General features: G+C 37.9%; 1 protein-coding gene across 3 annotated transcripts in view; it reads left to right on the top strand.

Annotated features, from left to right (window-relative positions):
- CCDC30 (coiled-coil domain containing 30) overlaps positions 1–25,015 on the top strand; it is a 247,826-nt gene that overhangs the window by 126,216 nt on the left and 96,595 nt on the right. The window contains exons 1-3 of one of the 3 annotated variants that reach the window (XM_037827514.1): positions 5,172–5,194; positions 21,437–21,548; positions 23,698–23,877. In XM_037827514.1, the coding sequence (XP_037683442.1) occupies positions 21,465–21,548; positions 23,698–23,877 (264 nt within the window). In that variant the 5' untranslated portion in view covers positions 5,172–5,194; positions 21,437–21,464. Of the gene's footprint in view, positions 1–4,950; positions 5,195–21,436; positions 21,549–23,697; positions 23,878–25,015 lie in introns of those variants that run through there. The other 2 variants (XM_037827515.1, XM_037827513.1) reach the window with 2 other exon arrangements.

Genomic DNA, 25,015 nt, shown 5'->3' with positions numbered 1-25,015 from the left:
CATCTCCTTCCAGGATTTGATGACATGAGTATTAGGTCTTTTGTGATAGTCCCACAGGTTCCTGAGGCTCTGTTCATTCTTCTTTCCAGTCTATTTTCCCTTTTGTTCTGATTGGGTAACTTCTGTCAGTCTTCAAATTCACTGATTCTTCTTCCTGTCCCGTCCATTCTGCTGTTGAGCCCATCCATTTAGTTTTTATTTTGGTTGTCTTTTTCAGTTCTGAAATTTCCCTTTGATCCTTCTTTGTATCTTCTCTTTCTTTGCTGAGACTTTCTATTCCTTAATTTTTTTCAAGAGTGTTCATAATTGCTCATTTTTGTGATGGCTACTTTATTTTTTTAAAATAATTCATTTTTATTGAGATATATTCACAAATCATTCAGTCATACAAAACAAAGCATACATTAAATTGTTTACAGTACCATTATATAGTTGTGCATTCATCACCAAAATTAATTTTGACATTTTCATTACCACACACACACAAATAATAAGAATAAAAATTAAAGTGAAAAAGAACAATTAAAGTAAAAAAGAACACTGGGTTCCTGTTTTTTTTTTTTTTTTTTCTTCCCCCATTTTTCTACTCATCCATCCATAAACTAGACAAATGGGAGTGTGGTCCATATGGCTTTCCCAATCACATTGTTACCCCTCAGAAGCTACATTTCTATACAATCATCTTCAAGATTCATGGGTTCTGGGTTGTAGTTTGATAGTTTCAGGTATTTACCACTAGCTGTTCCAATTCATTAGAACCTAAAAAGGGTTGTCTGTATTGTGTGTAAGAGTGCCCACCAGAGTGACCTCTTGGCTCCTTTTGGAATCTCTCTGCCACTGAAGCTTATTTCATTTCCTTTCACATCCCCCTTTTGGTCAAGAAGATGTTCTCCATCCCACGGTGCTGGGTCTAGATTCCTCCCCAGGAGTCATATTCCACGTTGCCAGGGAGATTCACTCCCCTGGGTGTCAGATCCCATATAGTGGTGGAGGACAATGATTTCACCTGCCAAGTTGGCTTAGCTAGATAGAGAGGGCCACATCTGAGCAACAAAGAGGCATTCGGGAGGAGACTCTTAGGCACAATTATAGGGAGGCCTAGCCTCTCTTTTGCAGCAACAGTCTTCCCAAGGGCAAGTCCCATGGTAGAGGGCTCAGCCCATCAAACCACCAGTCCCCTATGTCATGAGCACATCAGCAGCCATCGAGGTGGGGAAGCCCAACAGTGATGGCTACTTTAAATTCTAACATCTCTGTCATCTCTATCTTGGTGTCTATTGATTGTCTTTTTGTCATTGAAGTTGAGATTTTCCTGGTTCTTGGTATTATGAGTGATGAAATCTGGACTTTTTTGGTTATATTATGAGATTCTAGAACTTATTTCAACCTTCTGTTTAGCTAGCTTTTGATAACACTTCAACAGGGAAAGGGTGGTATAGCCTCATTATTTCCAGATAGGGGTGAAAGTCCAGGTTCCCCATTTAGCCTCCATTAACAGCAGAGTGGGGAGGAGCTCCTCATTACTGCTGGCAGGGGTGGGAGTTCCTGCCCTCCACATGGCTTCCACTGATACCATGGGAAGGGTGTGACCTCATTACCTCTGGGCAGTGGTGAAAGTCCCAAATCTCCAATACGCCTCCTTTGACACCACCACATGGAAAGGGAGAAGGGTACCTCATCACTGCCAGGTGACAATGGAAGTCCAGGCTATCCATGTGAACTCCACTGACACAGGGCAAAGGGAGGAGGGGTGTGCATGACTCATTACTGCCTGGCAGGATGAAAGTGCTGGATCTACCCAAGCAACACGGGGGGAATGTGGGTGAGGGTTGGAGACGTCCCATTACAGCCCAGCAAATGAGGGGGTGGAGCCACAGTTTTTTCTGTGGTGTTTGGCTGAAGTAGAGCAATTGTTTTCTAAAAGTTTCTGTATTGCTAGGCTGTACCTTTCTTGGTCCTTTAGCTAGAGGAAGCAGGATTTTGTTGGAGTTTTTTTTCTTATCTGTGCCTGTTGGTGTTTCTGAGTTGCCAGCTTCTTCATCTCCAAGTCGGGGATATATGAGAAACTCACCACCATGCATTGCTCAGGTCCCAGGTTCCCTACCAGTCTGCCTTCTTCATCTTTAAAATCTTTTTATGTTTCTTTTATATATAATGTCCAGAGTTTTTTGTTGTACCTAGTGGGAAAAATAGGGGAAAATATGTTTGCTCTATCTTCCCAGAAGCAGAAGTCAGTTTTTCCATTTTAAAAAATATAACATATATATTCTCATTTTTCTAGTCTTCAAGTAGAACCTCCATTGGGAGTAGAAAAGGAAAAGGGATTTCTGGAGGAAGGAACAGTTCAATGTTATTTTATCAAAAAAATATTTTTAAAGCATTTTATTTTTTATCTCATACTGTTTGTATTACTTGAATGTATTATCTTTTAAAAACTGCTGAGTTCAAAATAAAATATTTAATTCTTTTTTCATAGTTAGAGAAATTTTAAAAGGAAAAAACCTCCCTAGACAAATTTTTCTCCCAGTTTTCTTTCAGTTTTTTCTAAATATGTACACTTTCCATAGTGTATATACACGTACATTATATCTACACATACATATTGCTTTGTGTTCCACCATTTTATTTGACAAATATTTTTGTATTTTGCCAAATAACCTTTATCATTTTCAAGTGATTTATCTTTAATTCGCTTAGCCACTTCTCTGTCTCCATTTAGTCAGTATTTAAAATAATATGGTTATAAACATTACTGTATACTCAGCTTTTTTCTTTTTATGAAATATTTTATTGCAATAAATTCATTGGTGTGTGATTATTCAGTCAAAGGGTGTGAACGTTTTTATGTCTCTTGATCTGCTCTGTCAGACTGCCTTCTTGCATGATTAGAGCACCAGCTATAATTTCTGAAGTGTTCTGTTCTAGGCACCATGGTATCCGAAACAGATTTAAGATTAAGGGAATAAGAATAAAATTGGTATGTTTTGTGTCCACTCTACTTTTTACTCACAGTCTCTAGCCATTGAAGGTACATTCCCTCCCCTTGGTTTCTTTGGTTCAGGGTCTCCTGGTTTTCCTCCTCCTTCTCTGACTTCAGCCTCCTCTGCTTATACCTTACAAGTTCTTTAGGCTTCTGACCCTAAAGAGAGACTGATCTCCTCTATCTCTCCCTGGGTCATGTTATCCACTCTCAAGGTTTCTGCTCACGTTGTGCCACATCTGCTCCTTCACCACTGATATCTCTCCATTCCACAACCACATCCCTCCATCTTTGTAATTGTCTAGCATCTACTCCCACATTTGCCCCATTCAGAAATTCAAGCGTCATCCTTGATTGCTTCTTCTCCTTCTCCTGCCACATCCAGTAAATGACGAATACATATCAATTAGTCTCCTAAATGCCTTATTTCTTTCCATCTCCACTATCCTAGTTCTAGTCACTGTTGTTTATTACATGGATTACTGAAACAACATCTCAACTGATTTTGGCACACAGCAACCAAATGATCTTTCTAAAGCACATTCTCTCTTTTGCCTTTGGGCTTTTACACTCATTATTTATTTTATCATCCTATTCTTCTCTGTTCTCCTCTATACCAATCCTCCCCAACATATATGCAGACACCCTTCCTATACATTTGCCTAGCTTGTTCCTACTCATTTATCAGGCCTCAGATTACTTACTACTAGTTTAATCTAATCACTTGTTTACATATTTTTATTCCCACTAACTGTAAATTTCTTAGGCCAGGAATTATGTCCTGTTGTAGCCCTAGTGTTTGCTAAAGTGCCTAGGGCTTACTGAGTGACTCTTTTGTTACTTTTTGAAGCTGTATCTGCCCCATGCCATAATTAAAGATTGAAAAGTGAAAAATATTTAAACTGATTGTTTGTATATAAACAAACACCTATGATAGATTAGCTCCGTGAATGCAAGCAAAAAATATGACTCATTTTTAATGTAATTTTATTGAAATATATTCATATATCATACAATCAGCCAAATTGTACAACAGTTGTTCCCAGTTTCATCACATAGTTGTGCATTCAACACCGCAATCAATTTTTGAACATTTCGTCACTCCAAATAATAAAAATAAGAATAAGAATAAAAGTAAAAGAGAATACTCAAAGCATTCCAAACCCCTCCTCCCCCCTCATTTATTTTTTTAATTGAAATATATTCACATACCATACAATCATCCAAAGTGTAAAACAGTTGTTCACAGTATCATCATATAGTTGTGCATTTATCATCACAGTCAATTTTTGAATATTTTCATTACTCCAAAAAATAAAAATAAAAGTAAAAGGAACACACAAAACATCCCATATCCCCCTCCTCCATATTATTCATTTACTTTTTGTCCCCATTTTTTTTACTCATTTGTCCATACACTGGTAAAGGGAGTGTGAGCCATAAGGTTTTCACAATCACAGTCACACCGTATAAGCTATATAGTTATATGATCACCTTCAAAAACCAAGCATACTGGATTGCAATTCAACAGTTTCAGATATTTCCTTCTAACTATTCTAATAAACTAAAAACTAAAAAGGGATATCTATATAATGTGTAAGAGTTACATCCAGAATGACTTCTCAACTCCATTTGAAATCTCTCAGCCACTGAATCTTTATTTTGCTTCAATTCTCCTCCCCCTTTTGGTCCAAAAGTCTTTCTCAGTCATACAATCCAGCATTTAGGCTCATCCCCAGGAGTCACATTCCATATTGCCATGGGAATTTATACCCCTGGGAGGGGAATTTATACCCCTGGGTCTCTTGTTTTTAAAAAGTTTATTTATAATAATAAGATAACTGCTCTGCCATAGAATTCAATTTGAAAATCTTGCTTTCAGTACTTTTGTGACTAGTAGATTTCTTTCTCCATATTCTGCTACTATAATGAGCATTTTGATAGCTTTTTATTGTTGTATTTGCACTAAGTCCCAAATTAGGAGAAAATGAGCAGAAGGCAATTCCGGAGGAATCAGTAAAGGAGGGTAATATTCCAAGAGAGGGGCAGAAGGAGGAGTACCCACAACAGAATCAAGATATGAAAGATGAAAAATGCCAGCTGACCATGAAGTCTGAGGAAGTTGTGAAGCTTAGAGAAGAGTTGAGCTGCATGAATCAGAATCTTCTCCAGTCTCAAAGTTCTGGGGATAGTTCAAATGACAGTAGCATTCAGGTAGGTGCTATAGACAAGTGCTCTGACTAGATCCATTTGCTATGATCAACTGTGGATTAAGCATAAATTTGCTATCTTTAATATAAGCATGGCCTGAAGAGTAATAAAATAGCAACTAAAATGGAACTAAACCATCAGTTTATTATTTATAAGGGGTTCTTAGGTTCCATCTAAGCTTAGTAGAAAAAAATGCTATGACTGTCTGCATGTGCAGTTGGGATAGGGAACGGCAGCATATATACCATATATTCTATTCCTGGGATGTAACTTACCTGTATAAAATGCTTTGTTTTAGGGGGGAAACGACCACAGATGTGGAACTGTTTTAAATATTCTCTTGTTATTTAGTAGAGATCAGTCTGCTGGAGAAATGATGGGGAGTGACTAGCAGCCACCTCTCAGTTCTCTCTCAAACATTCCAAGATCTCCTCACTCACATCTTTCCAGAAATTAATCAGAGATCCACAGAGAAGGGTGGCCTTTTTGCTCATAAGTAAGCAAACTTCAGAAGGTTGATGATATACACTTGAAAAATGATTTAAATATACATTTAGGAAAAAAGGAAGAATAACAGTAAAAGAAGTAAAAAAATTTATTTGAAAGAGATTCAGATAGAGTTTGAAAACTAGGCAAGTCACAATAAACAAGGAAAATGTATACTCAAAAGGAGATTCAGATAAACACTTGAAAGAAAACTGAATTTGTTCAAAAGAACAAAGGGGAATATGACATTAAATATTCAGAAAGAGGTTAGTATAAACAATTCTTAGTTCCTTTATTGAACATTGGGTCAGTTTAGGGGGGTTAGGCAGAGGCTTAACACAGTAGTCACAAAGATTATATTATCTTCACTTAAGAGCTTTAAATGATCAGTATACTGTACATTTAAAGTATAAGAAGTAATACCCTGGTTAACTTATTGATTTTCTTTGATATGCTTTTTCCCATTATTCAAAGAATCATTTCTTAACACTGAGGAATGAGGTGGAAAAACTATCAAATATAGAGAAAGTATAAGAGAAAGTAGTGGGAATAGCCACTTTGTAGAGGGGCAAATAGTCCTATATACCCTGTAACCTCATAAGGTTTCACTGAATTCTAGCACAGTTCAGTAATTTGTTTCCATAATAATAACCCAGAATTATTGAAAAATCTTTGAATTCTGTTATTTGTTTATTCAACCAATATTAATTGAATACCTATGATATGGCAGGCCCTGTGCTAGGGCATTTATAGCAATGAACAAGATAGATGTGGCCCTCGTGGGGAAAAAAATAACAGGTATTTTTGAACTTTACATTCCCCAAAGCACTGTTGCACACATTATTTCACTTAATCCTTTAAGCAGGCAAGGAAGGAAATACATTTTAGAATTTTTCCTGCAATGTGCTGTGCAGTGATAATTTCAGAACCTCTCTCTGTGTGTAGGGCACTTTGACCCACCGGTGACTATAGATTGCTTTGCTTTTCAGTTCTGGTATGTATAGTATTTTTGTTCTTCATCCTTGTTATCAGATTATAGTAGCTAGTATGCAGCTAGTATCAATATGGGCTGTATCTTCTTGGTCTCATAATGTGCAAATTTAAGTAGCTGCAGACTGAGACTGGATACCACACTTTTTTTTGTATTTTATTTTATATATATATATTTTTATTGAGATTTTTCACATACCATACAACTATCCAAAGATCCAAAGTGTACAATTGCCCCGGTACCATCATACAGCTGTGCATCCATCAACACAATTAATTTTTTTTCAATTTTTAGAACATTTTCATTACTCCAGAAAAGAAATAAAGGAAAAAAAAAAGGAAACTCAAATCCTCCCATACCCCTAACAACGCCCCCCCATTACTGATTCATAATTTTAGTATAGTACATTTGTTACTATTGATGAAAGAATGTTAAAATACTATTAACTGTAGTATATAGTTTGCAATAGGTATACATGCCTCTCTATTATTAACTTCTAGTTATAGTGTCATACATTTGTTCTAGTTGGTGAGAGAGATTTCTAATATCTGTAAAGTTAATCACAGACATTGTCCACCACAATATTCACTTTATACATTCCCATCTTTTAACCTCCAACTTTCCTTCTGGTGACATACGTGACTCTGAGCATAATCTTTCCACCACCTTCACACACCATTCAGCACTGTTAGTTATTCTCACAACATGATACCATCACCCCTGTCCATTTCCAAACATTTAAGTTCACCCTAGTTGAACACTCTGCTCATAATAAGCAACCACTCCCCATTCTTTAGCCTCATTCTATATCTTGGTAACTTATATTTCATGTCTATGAGTTTACATATTATAATTAGTTCCTATCAGTGAGACCCTGCAATATTTGTCCTTATGTGTCTGGCTTATTTCACTCAGTATATTGCCCGCAAGGTTTCATCATCAACCCATTTTTTTTAAGATGGTTTTGTTCACACGCCATACATTCCATCCTAAGTAAACAATTGATGGTTCACTGTATAGTCACATATTTATGTGTTCACAATCTTCACCACTATCTATATAAGGACATCTCCATTTTTTCCACAAAGATGGAGGAAGCATCAAAGAAGGCAGAGAGGCAAAAGAAAATGAAAAGAGAAAGAGTGAAAAAACAAACAAAAACAAAACTTGATAGCTAGAAAGCAACAAAAGGAAAGATAGCATCAACTTAAAGTGGAATAAAGAGTCAAACAACATCACCAATGCGAGGAGTCCCATACTCTTACCCTATTCACCCCCCCCATATGCATTTAGCTTTGGTATATTGCCTTTGTTATATTAAAGGAAGCATAATACAATGTTTCTGTTAATTATAGTCTCTAGTTTGCATTGATTGTATTTCCCCCCCAGTCCCACCCTATTTTTAACACTGTGCAATGTTGACATTCATTTGTTCTACCTCATGTAAAAACATATTTGTACCTTTTATTACAATCATTGAGCACCCTAGGTTTCCCTGAGTTACACAGTCCCAGTCTTTATCATTCGTCTTTTGTTCCAGTGCCCCACATGGTCCCAGCCTTCCTCTTTCAACCGTATTCACAGTCATCTTTGTTCAGTGTACTGACATTGCTGTGCTACTATCTCCCACAATTGTTTTCCAAACCTCTCACTCCTGTCTTTTCCTTTCTGTCTGCAGTGCTTTCTTTAGTGTTTGTTTCCTATATAGCAGCAGGTATCTTGTTCACAAACTCTGTCATTGTCTGTCAGAGAATATTTTAAGCTCTCCCTCATATTTGAAGGATAGTTTTGCTGATATAGGATTCTTGGTTGGTAGTTTTTCTCTTTCAGTATCTTAAATATATCACCCCACTTCCTTCTTGCTTCCATGGTTTCTACTGAGAGATCTGCACATAGTCTTATCAAGCTTCCTTAGTATGTGATGGATTGCTTTTCTCTTGCAGCTTTCAGGATTCTCTCTTTATCTTTGACATTTGATAATCTGATGATTAAGTGTGTTGACGTGGGCCTATTCAGATCTATTCTGTTTGGGGTACGCTGCGTTTCTTGGATCCGTAATTTTATGTCTTTCATAAGAGATGGGAAATTTTCACTGATTATTTTCTTTATTATTGCTTCTGCCCTTTTCCCTTCTCTTCTCCTTCTGGGACACCAATGACATGTACATTCTTGCTTTTCTTTTTGTCCTTAAGTTCCCAGAGATGTTGCTCCTATTTTTCCATTCTTTTCTCTATCTGTTCTTTTGTGTGTAGGCTTTCAGGTGCCTTGTTCTCCGGTTCCTGGGTGTTTTCTTCTGCCTCTTGAGATCTGCTGTTGTATGTTTCCACTGTGTCTTTCATCTCTTGTGTTGTGCCTTTCATTTACATAGATTCTGCCAGTTGGTTTTTTTGAACTTTCAATTTCCACCTTATGTACCCCAGTGTTTTCATTATATGGTTCAGCTCTTTTGCCATATCTTCCCTAAACTTTTTGAATTCACTTATTATTAGTTGCTTAAGTTCCTGTATCTTGGTTGAAGTGTAAGTTTGTTCCTTTGACTGGGCCATAACTTCATTTTTCTTAGTGTAGGTTGTAGTTTTCTGTTGTCTAGGCATGGTTCCTTGGTCACCCCAATCAGGTTTTCCCAGACCAGAATGGGCTCAGGTCCCAGAAGGAAGAAATCTTCAGTATCCGGTTTCCCTGAGGGTGTGTCTTAGAAAATTGGTACACCCCATGAGGCCTCAGGTCACTGGGCTTTTCTGCCCAGCAGGTGGCACCTGTCAGCCTGTAATTCCAGACTGGTGTAAGGAAGTGAGGCCCATGGCTGTTTCCCCCAGGCTCTGGGATCTGGTTCTGAATGGAAGATAGGTAGTAGAGCTGGGCTCCACCCCTTTCCTCTTAGAGAAGATAGATCCCCTAGGGAGAGGTCATTAGTATTTCAGTGGTCTCTCTCTGCCTGTGCTATCTCCACCCTTGTCTGGGTCAGAGCACTGGAAACTGAAAATGGCTGAGGCTTTCTCCACTGAGCCCAAACAGGGACACAAAGTCCCCTTCAGGGCTAGTCTGTGGTAACTCTCCAGCTCTCCAAGGTCAGTCATCCACCAAAGCCTCTGTCTGCTTGTTGGGGATTCATAGCTCATAGTGAGCAGTTCACTCTTGCTAATTAAAACCCCAGCTGGGGCTCAGCTGAGCTATATTCGCTTGCTGGGAGAGAGCTTCTCTCTAGCACCATGAGGCTTTGCAGCTCAGGCTGTGTGTGTGGGGGGGGGGCTCTCCTGGCTTGGATCCGCAGTTTTTATTTACAGATTTTATGCTGTGATTGGGCATTCCTCCCAATTCAGGTTGGTGTATGATGAGTGGATGGTCACGTTTTTCCCCCCTCAGTTATTCTGGATTCTTTACTAGTTGTTCCTGGTTTTTTTTAGTTGTTCCAGGGGTACTAACTAGCTTCCACTCCTCTCTATGCCACCATCTTAGAGCCTCTCTCCACACTTTTAGGAATTCTTATAAATAGTAAATACTTAGAAAAAAAACTGTGAGAACATCTTTTATGAGTAAGTTATATGAACTATATTGCAGGATGGCAGTTGGAGCCCTAAAACCCTCCCAGTATGCCATAGCTTATCTTGGGGGATTTACTCAGGATTTGGCCCTCAGGCTTACAGGCTCAAAAACTTGATATATTATGCTGTCTAGAATAGGTCTGTGCCTTAGGAATAAACTTACATTAAACAAACTTATGAGACTATTGGGTAAAATCAGAATGCCAATTAGTTATTCTTCCGTAATAATTAACTATGAATGCCATATGGACATGTTTATATGAAAAGTGCATTTTCTCCTTGTAGAGAGCCAAGGAAGACAAATGAAAATCTGAAGGATTTTTTGTGTGAGTGTGAAGTCAAAACATGTGGACTTCATCTGATGATGCATATATGTAATGGTACCAGATTTTTATTACATCCATTACATCTACATTGACTGGATGAGATTATTTGAAGCCAGTAGTCTTTAACTCTATTTCCACAATAGGAGTGATTTTACCTTTGGGCCCAGAAAACAAACTTGGTTCATATTTAATTTTTAGTATTAAAAATTCTTTACGATGGAAGAGACCGTAGGTACTATCTGGTCTTTTGCCTATAATTTGCATGTGAGTAAACTGAGACTTAGAGGGTAATTAGTTTAATCAGTTTTTTGATGGGTCAGTAAGGACCCCAGAGTGCTTACTTTGTGCTCTTACATTGTTCATAGTAGCCTGAATAAGTACTTTTTTTCAATTTTATTGAGATATATTCACATGCCATACAATCATCCAAAGTGTACAATCAGTTGTTCACAGTACCATCATATAGCCTTGCATTCATCACCCCAATCTATTTTTTGAATATTTTCCTTGTACCAGAAAAAGTGAAAATAAGAATAAAAAATAAAAATAAAAAAGAACATCCAAATCTTCCCCCTCCCTCCCACCCTATTTTTCATTTATTTTTTTGTCTCCATTTTTCTACTCATCCATCCATACACTGGATAAAAGGACTGTGATCCATAAGGCTTTCACAATCACACTGTCACCCCTTGTAAGGTGCATTGCTATATAATCGTCTTCAAAAGTCAAGGCTACTGGGTTGTAAGTTGATAGTTTCAGGTATTTATTTCTAGCTATTTCAATGCATTAAAACCTAAAAAAGGGTTATCTATATAGTGCATAAGAATGCCCACCAGAGTGACCTCTCGACTCCATTTGGAATCTCTCAGTCACTGAAACTTTGTTTTGTTTCATTTCGCATCCCCCTTTTGGTCAAGAAGATGTTCTCAATCCCATGGTGTTGGATCCAGATTCATCCCTGGGAGTCATATCCCATGTTGCCAGGAAGATTTACACCCCTGGGAGTCAGATCCCATGTAGCGGGAAGGACAGTGAGTTCACCTGCCAAGTTGGCTTAGCTAGAGAGAGAGGGCCACATCTGAGCAACAAAGCGGTGCTCAGGGGGAGACTGTTAGGCACAATTATAAGCAGGTTTAGCCTCTCCTTTGCAGCAATGAGCCTCATAAGGGCACATCAAACCGTCAGTCCTCAATGTTTGTGAGAATATCAGCAGCAATCCAGGTGGGGAAGCCCAACACCTCAGCATTTTCCCATAGCTCCTCAGGGGGGCCCTGCATATATATTTTTATTCTCTGCCCAAATTACTTTGGGATGCGTCGCTATTTCACACTATTCCTATGCAAACCTACCAGATCTCACTTCCTATTAAGTTCCATGTAATTATGGTATTTGAGCAAACTGTATGAGCTAAATTGTTTAGGAAATAAAGATCTTGCACTAACTAAACATCTCTTCCCTTGGTCTCACATGGAATTTGAGGTTTTAAAACGCAGTCAGTATTGTCCTTTACCCTTTGGCCCAATTTGTCCTAGTCCTAACCACATCTGCTTAATTCATATCTCTAGTTGAAGTCTGGACTGTTTTTCAGCTTTTTTAACAGTTGCTATACGTTCTAATACTGACATTCATATCTGCCGTGTTCTAGCTCTGAGTTTCAGGTGTCACACAGATACCCAAAGTTCTATCAGTTTACAGACAAAGGGATCAGCATCTCGGAATCTGGAGATAGCCATTGCAATTCAGGAATAGATGTGACTGCTGAAAGAGCTTACAATCTAGGGACCGTTAAAACAATCATTCCCCTGATAAGCTGTGCTCTAAGGTTCAATTCTGAGTTTACACATTATGGTTAGTCCATATTGGTGAGGCATTATAGTGTTTGCCTTGGTTTCTGGCGTAGTTCACTCAAAATGCTGTCTACAGGTTCATTCACCTTGTTGCATGTCTCAGAGCTTCACTTCTTCTTGCAGTTGCTCAATATTCTATTGTATGCACATACACAACAGTTCACCATTCTGTTCCTCAGTCAATATACTCTTAGGCCACCTCCACCCATTGCAAATCATGCATACTCTTTCCATAAACACCAGTGTGCAAATGTCCATTCAGGTCCCTGCTCTCATATCCTCCAAGTAAATGCCCCCTAATGAGGTTGCAGGACTTTATGGCACCCACATACTTAGCTTCATGTGGAACCACTTTCAGAAAGGCTATATCATTCTATCTCCTAACCGACAGTAAATACATACATCCTTCTCTCATGTTTTCTCTAGCATTTTTATCCTGCTTATATTTTTCCATACAATTTTATAGATCTATATTCACAAACCATATAATTATCCACAGTGTACAATCAGTTGTTCATGGTATCATCATACAGTTGTGCATTTATCACCACAGTCAGCACTTGAACATATTGATTACTATGAAAAAAAAAGTTTTTAATGAATAATAAAAAAGATAATAAAAAGAAAACTAAATATACAATACAATATAATAGTAGGGTCTGACAACAATACCACTTCCAAGAATTCCAAATCCCTCCCTTATATCCCCTCTCATATACATTTAGCTTTGATATATTGCCTTTGTTACATTTAATGGAAGCATATTACAACGTTACTGTTGACCATAGACTCCAGTTTGCTTTGATTATATTTTTCCCCACTACCATCCCCTTTCCAACACTTTGTATGGTTGACATTCATTTGTTCTCCCACATGCAAGAAGAGTTTTATATTTGTACATTTAGTCACAATCACTGACCACTCCAGTTTTTGCTAAGTTGAACAGTCCAAGTCTTTATCTTCTATCTTTACCTCAGGAGTCATGCATGTCCCTATCCCATCTCTTTCAGCTCTACTCATGGATATCTTTGTTCAGTGTACTTACAATATTGTGCTACCATCACACAGTATTATGCTCTCTATTTCTGGATCTATATAATCAATCCTGCTGAACAGTCTGTAGTTCTTCAACATCAAATGCCCAATCTCTACCCTCTTTCTATCTCCTGGTAGCCTGTGTTATCAGCTTTTAACTCTCAAAGTTTTCTTATTAATGTTAATTCATATTAGTGAGACCATACAGTATTTGTCTTTTTGTTTCTGGCTAACTTTTCTCAACATAATGTCCTCAAGGTTTATCCATGTTATCATATGTTCTGTGTCTTTGTTCTGTCTTACAGCTGCGTAATATTCCATCGTGTGTATGTACCACAGTTTGTTTATCCACTCATCTGTTGATGGACATTTGGGTGTTTCCATCTCTTGGCTACTGTGAATAATGCCACAGTAACTATGGGTTTATAAATGTCCATTCATGTCTTAACTTTCAGTTCCTCTGAGTATATACCTAGCAATGGAATAGCTGGGTCATATGGCAAATCTACTAGCTTCCTGAGGAACTGCCACACTGTCTTCCAGAGTGGTTGTACCATTCTACATTCCCACCAACAGTAAATAAGTGTGCCTCTTTCTCCATATCCTCTTCAGCACTTACAATTTTCTGTTTTTTGGATAATGGCCTTTCTGGTAGCTGTGAGATGATATCTCATTATGGTTTTGATTTGCATTTCCCTAATAGCCAGTGAAGTTGAACGTGTTTTCATATGTTTTTGAGCCATGTGTATTTCCTCTTCAGAAAAGTGTCCGTATCTTTTGCCCATTTTAATTGGGTTGTTTGTCTTTCTGTTGTTGAGTCGTAGGATCACTTTATATATTTGGGATATTAAACCCTTATCTGACATGTGGTTACCAAATATTGTCTCCCATTGTGTAGGCTGCCTTTTTACCTTTCTGACAAAGTCCTTTGATGTACAAAAATGTTTAATTTTGAGGAGATCCCATTTGTCTGTTTGTTCTTTGGTTGCTCGTGCTTTGGGTATAAGGTCTAGGAAACCACTTCCTATCACAAGGTATTTAAGAAATTGCCCTACATTTTCTTCTAAGAGCCTTATGGTCTTAATGCTAATGTTTAGGTCTTTGATACATTTTGAGTTAATTTTTGTCTTTCATTCTTTTGGAAATGGATAGCCAGTTCTTCAAACATCATTTATTGAAGAGACTGCTCTGTCCCAGTTGCTTTGGCTTGACCGCCTTATCAAAGATCAATTGTCCGTAGATGCGAGTCTATTTCTGAACACTCAATTCAATTCCTTTGGTTGGTATATCTATCCTTATGCCAGTACCATGCTGTTTTGAGCACTGTAGCTTTGTAACATGCTTCAAAGTCAAGTAGTGTGAGACCTCCCACTTCGTTCCTCTTTCTCAAGATATTTTTGGCTATTTGCGGCACCTTGCCCTTCCAAATAAATTTGGTTATTGGTTTTTCTATTTCTAGAAAGTAAGTTGTTGGGAATTTAATTGGTATTGCATTGAATCTATAAATCAGTTTAGGTAGAATTGCCATCTTAATTATATTTAGTCTTCTAATCCATGAACATGGGATGTTCTTCCATTTTTTAAGGTCCTGTTCAATTTCTTTTAGCAATTTCTTGTAGTTTTCTTTGTATAGGTCTTTTGTGGCCTTCACTAAGTTTATTCCTAAATACTTGATTCTTTTGGTTGCTATTGTAAATGGAATCTTTTTCTTGATTTCTTCCTCTTGTTGCATATTACTTGTGTATAAGAACACTACAGATTTTTGCCTGTTGATATTGTAGCCTGCAACTTTGGTGTATTCATTGATTAGTTTTAATAGCTTTGCTGAAGAAGTTTCTGGAGTTTCTACATATAGAATCATGTCATCTGCAAAGAGTGAAAGTTTTACTTCTTCCTCTCCAATTTGGATGCCTTTTATTTCTTTGTCTTTCCTAATTGCTCTAGCTAGAACTTCCAGCACAATGTTGAATAACAGTGGTGACAGTGGGCATCCCAGTCTTGTACCTGATCATAGAGGAAAAGCTTTCAGTCTCTCCCTATTGAGTATGATGTTAGCTGTGGGTTTTTTGTATATTGCCTTTATCATATTGAGAAAATTCCCTTCTATTCCTATCCTTTGAAGTGTTTTCATCAAGAAAGTGTTTTCATCATGCCTTTTCTTCACTGATCAAGATGATCATGTGGTTCTGCTTTGATTTATTGATGTGGTGTATTACATTAATTGATTTTTTTTGTGTTAAACCAGCCTTGAATACCTGGAATAAACCCCACCTGGTTGTGGTGTATAATTCTTTTAATGTGCTGCTGGATTTGATTTGCAGGTATTTTGTTGAGGATTTTTGTTATCTATAATAATTAAAGAAATTGGCCTATAATTTCCTTTTTTGTAGTATCTTTGTCTGACTTTGATATTAGGGTGATGTTGACTTCATAGAGTGAGTTGGGTAGCTTTCCCTCCTCTTCAAATTTTGAAGAGTTTGAGCAGGATTGGTACTAATTCTTTCTTGAATGATTCATAGAATTCACATGTGAAGCCATCTGGTCCTGGGCTTTTCTTTTTTGAAAGCTTTTTGATAACTGACTCAATCTCTTTACTTGTGATTGGTTTGTTGAGGTTGTCTATCTCTTCTTGAGGCAATGTTGGTTGTTTATGCTTTTCTAGGAAGTTGTCCATTTCGTCTAAATTGTCTAGTTTATTAGCATATAGTTGCTCATAGTATCTTCTCATTATCTTCTTTATTTCTGCAGGGTCAGTAGTTATGTTTCCTTTCCCGTTTCTGATTGCCTTTATTTTCATCTGCGCTATCTCTATCTCTGTCTATCTCTTCCTCTATCTCTCTTTTTGTTAGCCTAGCTAGAGGTCCATCAATTTTGTTGATTTTCTCAAAGAACAGCTTCTGGTTTTGTTGATTCTCTCTATTGTTTTCCTATTCTCAATTTCATTTATTTCTGCTCTAATCTTTGTTATTTCTTTCCTTCTGTTTGCTGTTCTTTCTCTAGTTCCACCAGGTGAACAGTTAATTCCTCAATTTTTGCTCTCTCTTCTCTTTTAATATAGGTATTTAGGGCAATAAATTTCCCTCTCAACACCACCTTTGCTGCATGCCATAAGTTTTGATATGTTATGTTTTCATTGAAATTTGCCTTGAGGTATTTACTAATTTCTCTTGTAATTTCTTCCTTTACCCACTGGTTTTCTAAGAGTGTCTTGTTTAATCTCTATACATTTGTGAATTTTACAGTATTCTGCCAGTTATTTATTTCCAACTTCATTCCATTATGATCCAAGAAAGTGTTTTTTATAATATCAATATTTTTAAATTTGTTGAAAGTTGCTTTGTAACCCAACATGTGGTCTATCCTAGAGAATGTTCCATGAGCACCTGAGAAAAATGTGCTTCCTGTTGTTGTGGGCTATACTGTTCTATAAATGTCTGTCAAGCGTAGTTCATTTATCATACAATTTAACATCTCCATTTCCTTATTGATCCTCTGTCTACATGTTCTATCCACTGATGAGAGTGGTGTATTGAAGTCTCTACCTATTATTGTAGAAGTATCTACTTCTCCTTTCAGTGTTCTCTGTGTTTGCCTCATGAATTTTGGGGCACTCTGGCTTGATGCATAAATATTTATGATTGTTATGTTTTCTTGATGAATTGACCCTTTTATTAATATATAGTGTCTGTTCTGGTTTGCTAATGCTGCCAGAATACAAAACACCAAAGGTGGATTGGCTTTTATGAAAGGGGGTTTATTTGGTTACAAAGTTACAGTCTTAAGGCCATAAAGTGTCCGTCAGCAAAGGGTACCTTCACTAGAGGATGGCCAATGGTGTCCAAAAAATATCTGTTAGTTGGGAAGGCACCTGGCTGGCGTCTGCTCCAAAGTTCTGGTTTCAAAATGGCTTTCTGCCAGGAAATTCTTCTCTAGGCTGCAGTTCCTCAAAAATGTCACTCTTAGTTTCTCTTGGAGTGTTTTGTCCTCTCTTAGCTTCTCTAGAGTAAGAGTCTGCTTTCAACAGCCATCTTCAAACTGTCTCTCATCTGCAGCTATTCTCTCAGCTGCTGTGTGTTCTTCAAAGTGTCCCTCTTGGCTGTAGCTCCTCTTCAAAATGTCACTCACAGCTGCACTGAGTTCCTTCTTTTTGTCAGCTCATTTATATGGCTCCAGTGATTTAATTTAGGCCCACCCTGAATGGGTGGGGTAACATCTCCATGGAAATTATCCAATCAGAGTCATCACCCACAGTTGGGTTGGGTGCATCTCCATGGAAACACTCAAAGAATTACAATCTAATCAACACTGATATGTCTGCCCACACAAGATTACATCAAAGATAATGGTGTTTTGGGGGACATAATACATTCAAACCAGCACAGTGTCCTTCTTTGTTTCTTCATTGTTTTACTTTTGAAGTCTAATTTGTCTGATATTTATATAGCTACTCCCACTTTTTTTCTGGTTGCTGTTCGCATGAAATATCTTTTTCCAGCCTTTCACTTTCAGCCTATTTCTGTCCTTGTGTCTAAAGTGAGTTTCTTTTAGACAGCATATAGATGGGTCCTGTTTTTTAATTCATTCTGCGTCTGTGTCTTTTTATTGGGGAGTTTAATCCATTAACATTTAGTGTTATTACTGTAAGGGCAGTACTTACTTCTACCATTTTGTCTTTTGGATTTTATATGTCATGTCTTATTTTTTCCTCTCTCTCCTTTTACCCTTCCTGATAATCTTCATTTCTAGACTCTTCTCCAAACCTCTTTCTCCTGTCTTTTCCTATCAGCCTGTAGTACTCGCTTTAGTATTTCTTGTAGTGCTGGTCTCTTATTCACAAACTCTCTCAGTGTCTGTTTGTCTGAAAATATTTTAATCTCGTCCTCATTTTTGAAGGATAGTTTTGCCAGATATAGAATTCTTGGTTGGCAGTTCTTCTCTTTCAGTTATCTTAAATATATCATACCATTGTCTTCTTGCCTCCATGGTTTCTGCAGAAAAAATCTGTACATAGTCTTATTGAGCTTCCCTTGTATGTGATGGATTGCTTTTCTCTTGCTGCTTTCAGAATTTTGTCTTTGACATTGGACAATCTGATCAGTAAGTGTCTTGCAGAAGGTCTATTGGGGTCTATTCTGTTTGGGGCACACTGTACTTCTTGATTCTATAATTTTCTGTCTTTCTTAAGAGTTGGGAAATTTTCAGAGATTATTTCTTCTATTATTCTTTCTGACCCTTTTCCCCTCTCTTCTCCCTCTGGGACACCCATAACACATATATTCATGCATTTCACTTTGTCACTCAGCTCCCTAAGATTCTGCTCATATTTTTCCATTCTTTTCACCATCTTTTGTGTGTGTGTGTGTGTGTGTGTGTGTGAATTCAAATGTCTTGACTTCCAATTCACTGATCCTTTCTTCTGTTTGTTCAAATCTACTGTTGTATCCCTCCATTGTCTTTTTCATCTCTTCTGTTATGCCCTCCATTCCCATAAGCTCTGCCATTTGTTTTTTTCAAGTTTATGAATTCTTTATGGTCATCCAGTGTCTTCCTTATATCCTTCATCTCTTTTGCTATGTCTTCCCTCAGTTCATTGACTTGATTTTTGAATTGATTTAGATTTGTTTGAACATCTTTAATCAGTTCTTCCTTCAGTTCATTTAAGTGATTTAGCATTAATTGCTTCACCTCCTGTATCTCAGTTGAACTATTAGTTTGTTCCTTTGGCTGGTCCATATTTTCATGTTTCCTAGTATGGCTCATTATCTTAAGCTGTCTAGGCATCTGACTTTCTTGATTAGTTTATTCTGGAGCTCATTTTAACTCTTTTACCTTGGGTTTTCTTGTGGTTGGCTTTGTTCTCTAACCTTTGGTGTTCAGTTCAGCTTATTCTAGACCTCTAACTTAGGTTCTATTTAGTTGATCAGGGTTTTTCACCTCTTATTTTTCTGTTTCTTGCTCTGCCTCTATGTAATCTTTTTGTGTGAGGGTCTTCTCAGATATGGTCAACCCCAGTCAGGTTTTCCCAATTCAGAGAGGCCCAGGTCTCAGGAGGAGGGTATGGCGTTTCTTTGAGAATGAGACCCTCCTGTGAGGTCTTTAGACTCTGTGCTTTTCCTATGCTGTCCAGCAGGTGGTGCTTGCCAGCTCTTAGCACCCCCACCAGTGTGAGGAGGTATGGAGCCTTTAATTCTCCCGGTGTCCCTGACCTGGTTTGGGGGCATGGCTGACTGAAGCTGGTTTCTGAATTCCAGTCCCTGGGGTCTGAGTTCCCCAAAGAAAGGCTGCCACTGGAGCTAGGCCATACCCCCTTTTTCTTGGGGAAGTTATGGTCTTTAATGAATTTTCTCCCTCACTAGGCTTATTGCTTTGTCTCTCAGAGCTATCTTAGCTCTACTCTTGCCTGCCCCAAATTGCAGGTCTTTGAGGCTTTCTGTAATGGGCTGCTTAGAATAGTTATTTTTTAGAAAAAGAGAGAAAAAGATTAAAAAAAAGAAAGAAAAAAAGAAAGAAAAAAGAAAAAGAAGGGCCCAGTACAGACTATTTAAAGAAAAGCCCTATAATTCCAGCCTTGCAGTTCTGATGGGCTATTGAAATGCAAAAAGAGCAATTGAGTAGCAAACACAAAACCAGAAAAACTGGCTTTTCAGAGAAGGGCCCTGGCACCCTGGGTTTGCTTATGTGCCTGATTCTGTTTGAGCCCAGCCCTTCTCTGTATTATGTTCACCCCCAACTCCAAAAGTGTTTGTTTTTGTTTTTTCTGCTGTTTTTGCTAGCCCTATCTCCTCTCCACCGGGCTGACTTCTCCAGTGTCTGGTCTCAGTTTATCTATGGTTGGAGTTTTTGTTCAGCAGTCTGAATTTGTTAATCAGTGTGGCAGCTGTAGTTCTCCTCCTGGTTCCCAGCGCTGATGGCCCCTTCTCCCTTGGGAGGCCAGCCGCACAACAGTCTGTGGTTCCTGGCAGGGAGGGGCGTGGGCCTCCTGGCCACAAGAACTTAAAGATTTCACTGATCTCAGCTGCTCCATGCACTGGAGACTGTTGTATTATGTGTGTCCAAACTCATATTCCTCTGCATCATCTGTTCCACACAGTTCCTTGCTGTCTACCAGCTGCCCAGAGGAGTAACTAAAACACACACCGCACCATTCCACCATCTTGCCCTGCCTCTCCCCCTGAATAAGCTTTTATACTTCTGCAATAACTTTTTACCAGGGGAATGATTTACATGATAGGAAAAATAGAGATTCTTTATTTTAGTCACTTGAATGGCTTGCTTGTTGCTTCTTTGACAGCTGACTTTCTTGAGAAATAGCTTGTAATTCTTCTCTGGCAATGTGGTTTGACTGGAAAATGTAGACAAAAAGAGCAATCATTCTGGCTTTTCCCTTTAAAGCAGGCTAAAATGTTCTGTGCCTTTTCCCCATTGATATAAATGAGATGCTTCTTTTGTATATTTCTGTTTTGGTATGTTAGATGGCTGTATGGGCTTCTGGTTATTAATTAATTGTTCAAAATTTCTGTATAATGATAAAATAAGAAGCTAGAATGATGATCAAGGAGTTTCAGGCTTCATATGAATCCTTGTTTTCAGATGGAAGAAGAAGGTGGTTAAAGTAAAGGAATATTACATAGCTGCAGCAGTAATGGGTAGCATTACTGAGTGCTTGTTATGTACTAGGCATCATGCTATGTGATTGCATGCACTATCTTATCTCACTCCTGCAGTTATCATTATTATTCCCATTTTAAGATGAGGAAAATGAAATGTAGAATGACTAAGTAACTTTTCCAAGGTCATCCAACCAGGAAGTGTAGATTCAAGATTGGAAGCCAGATGTATCTGATTCCAAATCTAGGGTTCTTAGTAATTACATTATAATCCCCTTAAATAATTTTCTCTAGGAATCATAGAGACTCACAGCTCTAAGACAAACAAATTGGATTTAGATTGCCTTTCTGATTAAACCAGCACAGGAAATAAAGAACTAACAGGACTTAGGGAGTTCTGTTTTGCTTCAGGACAGAATCAAGATTGAACTAGAATTACATGGGCTTCTCAGAAAATCATGGACAGGAAATATATGGGACCAGGACCAAAGAAGCTCTAAGCATATGCTATCTATTGAATTGGGTAAGGTTGAATTCTTTATCTACTTGGCAAACCTGTATGTGTGTACCTTTTTGTAGAAAATCCAAATTACTCCTCCTTTGCTTAGGAGGGTTTTTTTTTTTTTTTTTTTTTAATCATCATTTTATTGAGATATATTCACATACCACGCAGTCATACAAAACAAATTGTACTTTCGATTGTTTACAGTACCATTACATAGTTGTACATTCATCACCTAAATCAATCCCTGACACCTTCATTAGCACACACACAAAAATAACAAGAATAATAATTAGAGTGAAAAAGAGCAATTGAAGTAAAAAAGAACACTAGGTACCTTTGTCTGTTTGTTTGCTTCCCCTACTTTTCTACACATCCATCCATAAACTAGACAAAGTGGAGTTTGGTCCTTATGGCATTCCCAATCCCACTGTCACCCCTCATAAGCTACATTTTTATACAACTGTCTTCGAGATTCATGGGTTCTGGGTTGTAGTTTAATAGTTTCAGGTATCCACCACCAGCTACCCCAATTCTTTAGAACCTAAAAAAGGTTGTCTAAAGTGTGCGTAAGAGTGCCCACCAGAGTGATCTCTCGGCTCGTTTTGGAATCTCTCTGCCACTGAAGCTTATTTCATTTCCTTTCACATCCCCCTTTTGGTCAAGAAGATGTTCTCCATCCCACGATGCCGGGTCTACATTCCTCCCCGGGAGTCATATTCCACGTTGCCAGGGAGATTCACTTCCCTGGGTGTCTGATCCCACGTAGGGGGGAGGGCAGTGATTTCACCTTTCAAGTTGGCTTAGCCAGAGAGAGAGGGCCACATCTGAGCAACAAAGAGGCATTCAGGAGGAGACTCTTAGGCACAAATACAGGGAGGCCTAGCCTCTCCTTTGCAGCAACCGTCTTCCCAAGGGTAAAACTTATGGTAGAGGGCTCAACCCATCAAACCACCAGTCCCCTATGTCTGTGGTCATGTTAGCAACCATGGAGGTGGGGTAGGCGAATACCCCTGCATTCTCCACAGGCTCCTCAAGGGGGCACTACATCTTTTTTTTTTTTTTTTCCTTGTTTGTCTTTTTTTTTTTTTTTTTTTTTTTTTAACTTTCCCTTCTTTTTTCAAATCACCTGTATGAAAAAAAAAGTTAAAAAGAAAACAAACATACAATAAAAAAACATTTCAAAGAGACCATAGCAAGGGAGTAAGAAAAAGACAACTAACCTAAGATAACTGCTTAACTTCCAACATGTTCCTACTTTACCCCAAGAAAGTTACATAATATAGCAACATTTCAGTGAACTTGTTCCTACTACATCCATCAGAAATTAACAGACCATAGTCATTTCTGGGCATCCCCAGAACGTTAAATACCTTATCTGTTCTTCTTGGATTATTGTTCCCCCTTCCTTAATTGCTCTCTACTGCTAGTTCCCCTACATTCTACATTATAAACCATTTGTTTTACATTTTTCAAAGTTCACATTAGTGGTAGCATATAATATTTCTCTTTTTGTGCCTGGCTTATTTCGCTCAGTATTATGTCTTCAAGTTTCATCCATGTTGTCATATGTTTCACCAGATCGTTCCTTCTTACTGCCGCGTAGTATTCCATCGTGTGTATATACCACATTTTATTTATGCTTAGGAGGGTTTTATTGCACCGGAGAGACCGATAGGAGAGTGTGTCGTAGTTGAGTCGTAACTGGAGAAGAATCCTCAGGATATAAAAGGAAAGTAATGAGGAACTCTAGGAACTTAGGGGCTCTTGCTAAATTTTCTCTTTCATTTTGCCAGCATACACACATTCACATGCTACTTTTTCACATTTTGACTTTCAAACTCCCCATTTAATGCATACTTTATTCTAAAATTGTCCATGCTTCTATTCCCTTTCACTGATGTGAAAAATAAAAAAGTTGATTGTCTATGATTAACTACTTTTGTTCACATAATTTCCCTGATATTTTCACTCTAACAGGATTTAAATTATATGGACATGTACCAACTAACCATAAATGTGAAAGCCTGATTTGTTGTGGGTAAACTAAACCCCCCCCCCCCAAAATTTACATGTGAACAATTCTGAGAATTCTGGTTTTGACAGTTTGAACCCATGTTTTATCAACATTCTTTTAAATTGTGTTTCCCTTAAAATGTGTTTGCTTTAGAATCCATCATCTGAAGAAAAATTTAAATACCAGCAGCAAGAGGAACTACAACAACTTCGCCAGAATTTGCATCGGCTCCAGACTCTGTGTAACTCAGCTGAAAAAGAACTTCGATATGAGCGAGGAAAGAACTTGGACTTAAAGCAACATAATAGCTTACTTCAGGAAGAGAATTTTAAGGTAACTCGTGGGCACATCATTTATTGAAGGGTCTCAGTTGGCCCTGGGGATAAACAAACAAAATCACTCACCTTTATAACTCATGATAGAGTCCAAAGATGGGTGTTGTTACCAATGTGAGCGATTATCTGATAAGTTTTTCCTTTAACTTTTCCCTACCAAATCAGAGCTCAGTTGTTTCTCTGCTGTTCGTGTATGTGCTGTCAACCTGTACATATAAAAAGTTTTAAATTACACAATCTTTTGAAGTCATTATTTAAAATTTTTAGCACTTACAAAATCTCAGTGACTGGAGTCAAAACCTTGGTTGTCCTGCCCTAGATGTATCTCCAGACTTATCACCAATACATGTATCCATTATTATTGGTTGAATCAAATATCAACTGTACCTAGGTACTGTTCATGGAAGGACAAGGTTTTCCTGACATGAGAAAAGTCATGGGGACATCCCCCAAACATGCTTGTTTTTAAATAATCCATGTTGAACTGCCACCCATAAATTCATCTAAATTTTATGAAACGCCATGTAAAATAGTACTTCCTTTTAGTTTTGGTTCATCTCTGTAAATATATATTAGAGAACTAGTTTCTGTAAGCCCCTATCTAAGGTCCTGGAATTCAACAAAAACAAATATTTATTGAACATCAATCCTATGTCAGCCAGGCAATCATAACACTAATGGTTTAACAATAGACAAAACAAACACAATCCATACTCCCATGGAGTAGTGCAGAGGTTGACAAACTTTGGCCCATGGTTCAAATCCTGCCTGCTACCTGTTTTTGCAAATAAAGTCTGAGTGGCACACGGCCACACCCATTGGTTTATGTATTGCCTGTGGCTGCTTTTGTACTACAACTGTGGAGTTGAGTAGTTATGACAGAGACTGTATGGCCCACAAAGTCCAAAATACCTACTATCTGGCCTTTTATGGGAAAAGTTTACCAACCTCTGACCTGATGGAATAAATGGGCATTATTTGAATAGTGACATAAAAATGGACAAAAAAAAAAAAACTCTTTTCAGGAGCTCACAGTCTAGAAGAGGAGGTACAGACAAAAACAAACGTTCATTTTTCTCAAACTACAAGGGAAGTGCTTCTTAGAGAGTTCTAGTATTCCAAGAATGTTTGAATAA

Source organism: Choloepus didactylus, chromosome 2, assembly GCF_015220235.1.
Source record: "Choloepus didactylus isolate mChoDid1 chromosome 2, mChoDid1.pri, whole genome shotgun sequence".
Classification (NCBI taxonomy): Eukaryota; Metazoa; Chordata; class Mammalia; order Pilosa; family Megalonychidae; genus Choloepus; species Choloepus didactylus.
This window is presented reverse-complemented; position numbering and strand designations above follow the sequence as displayed.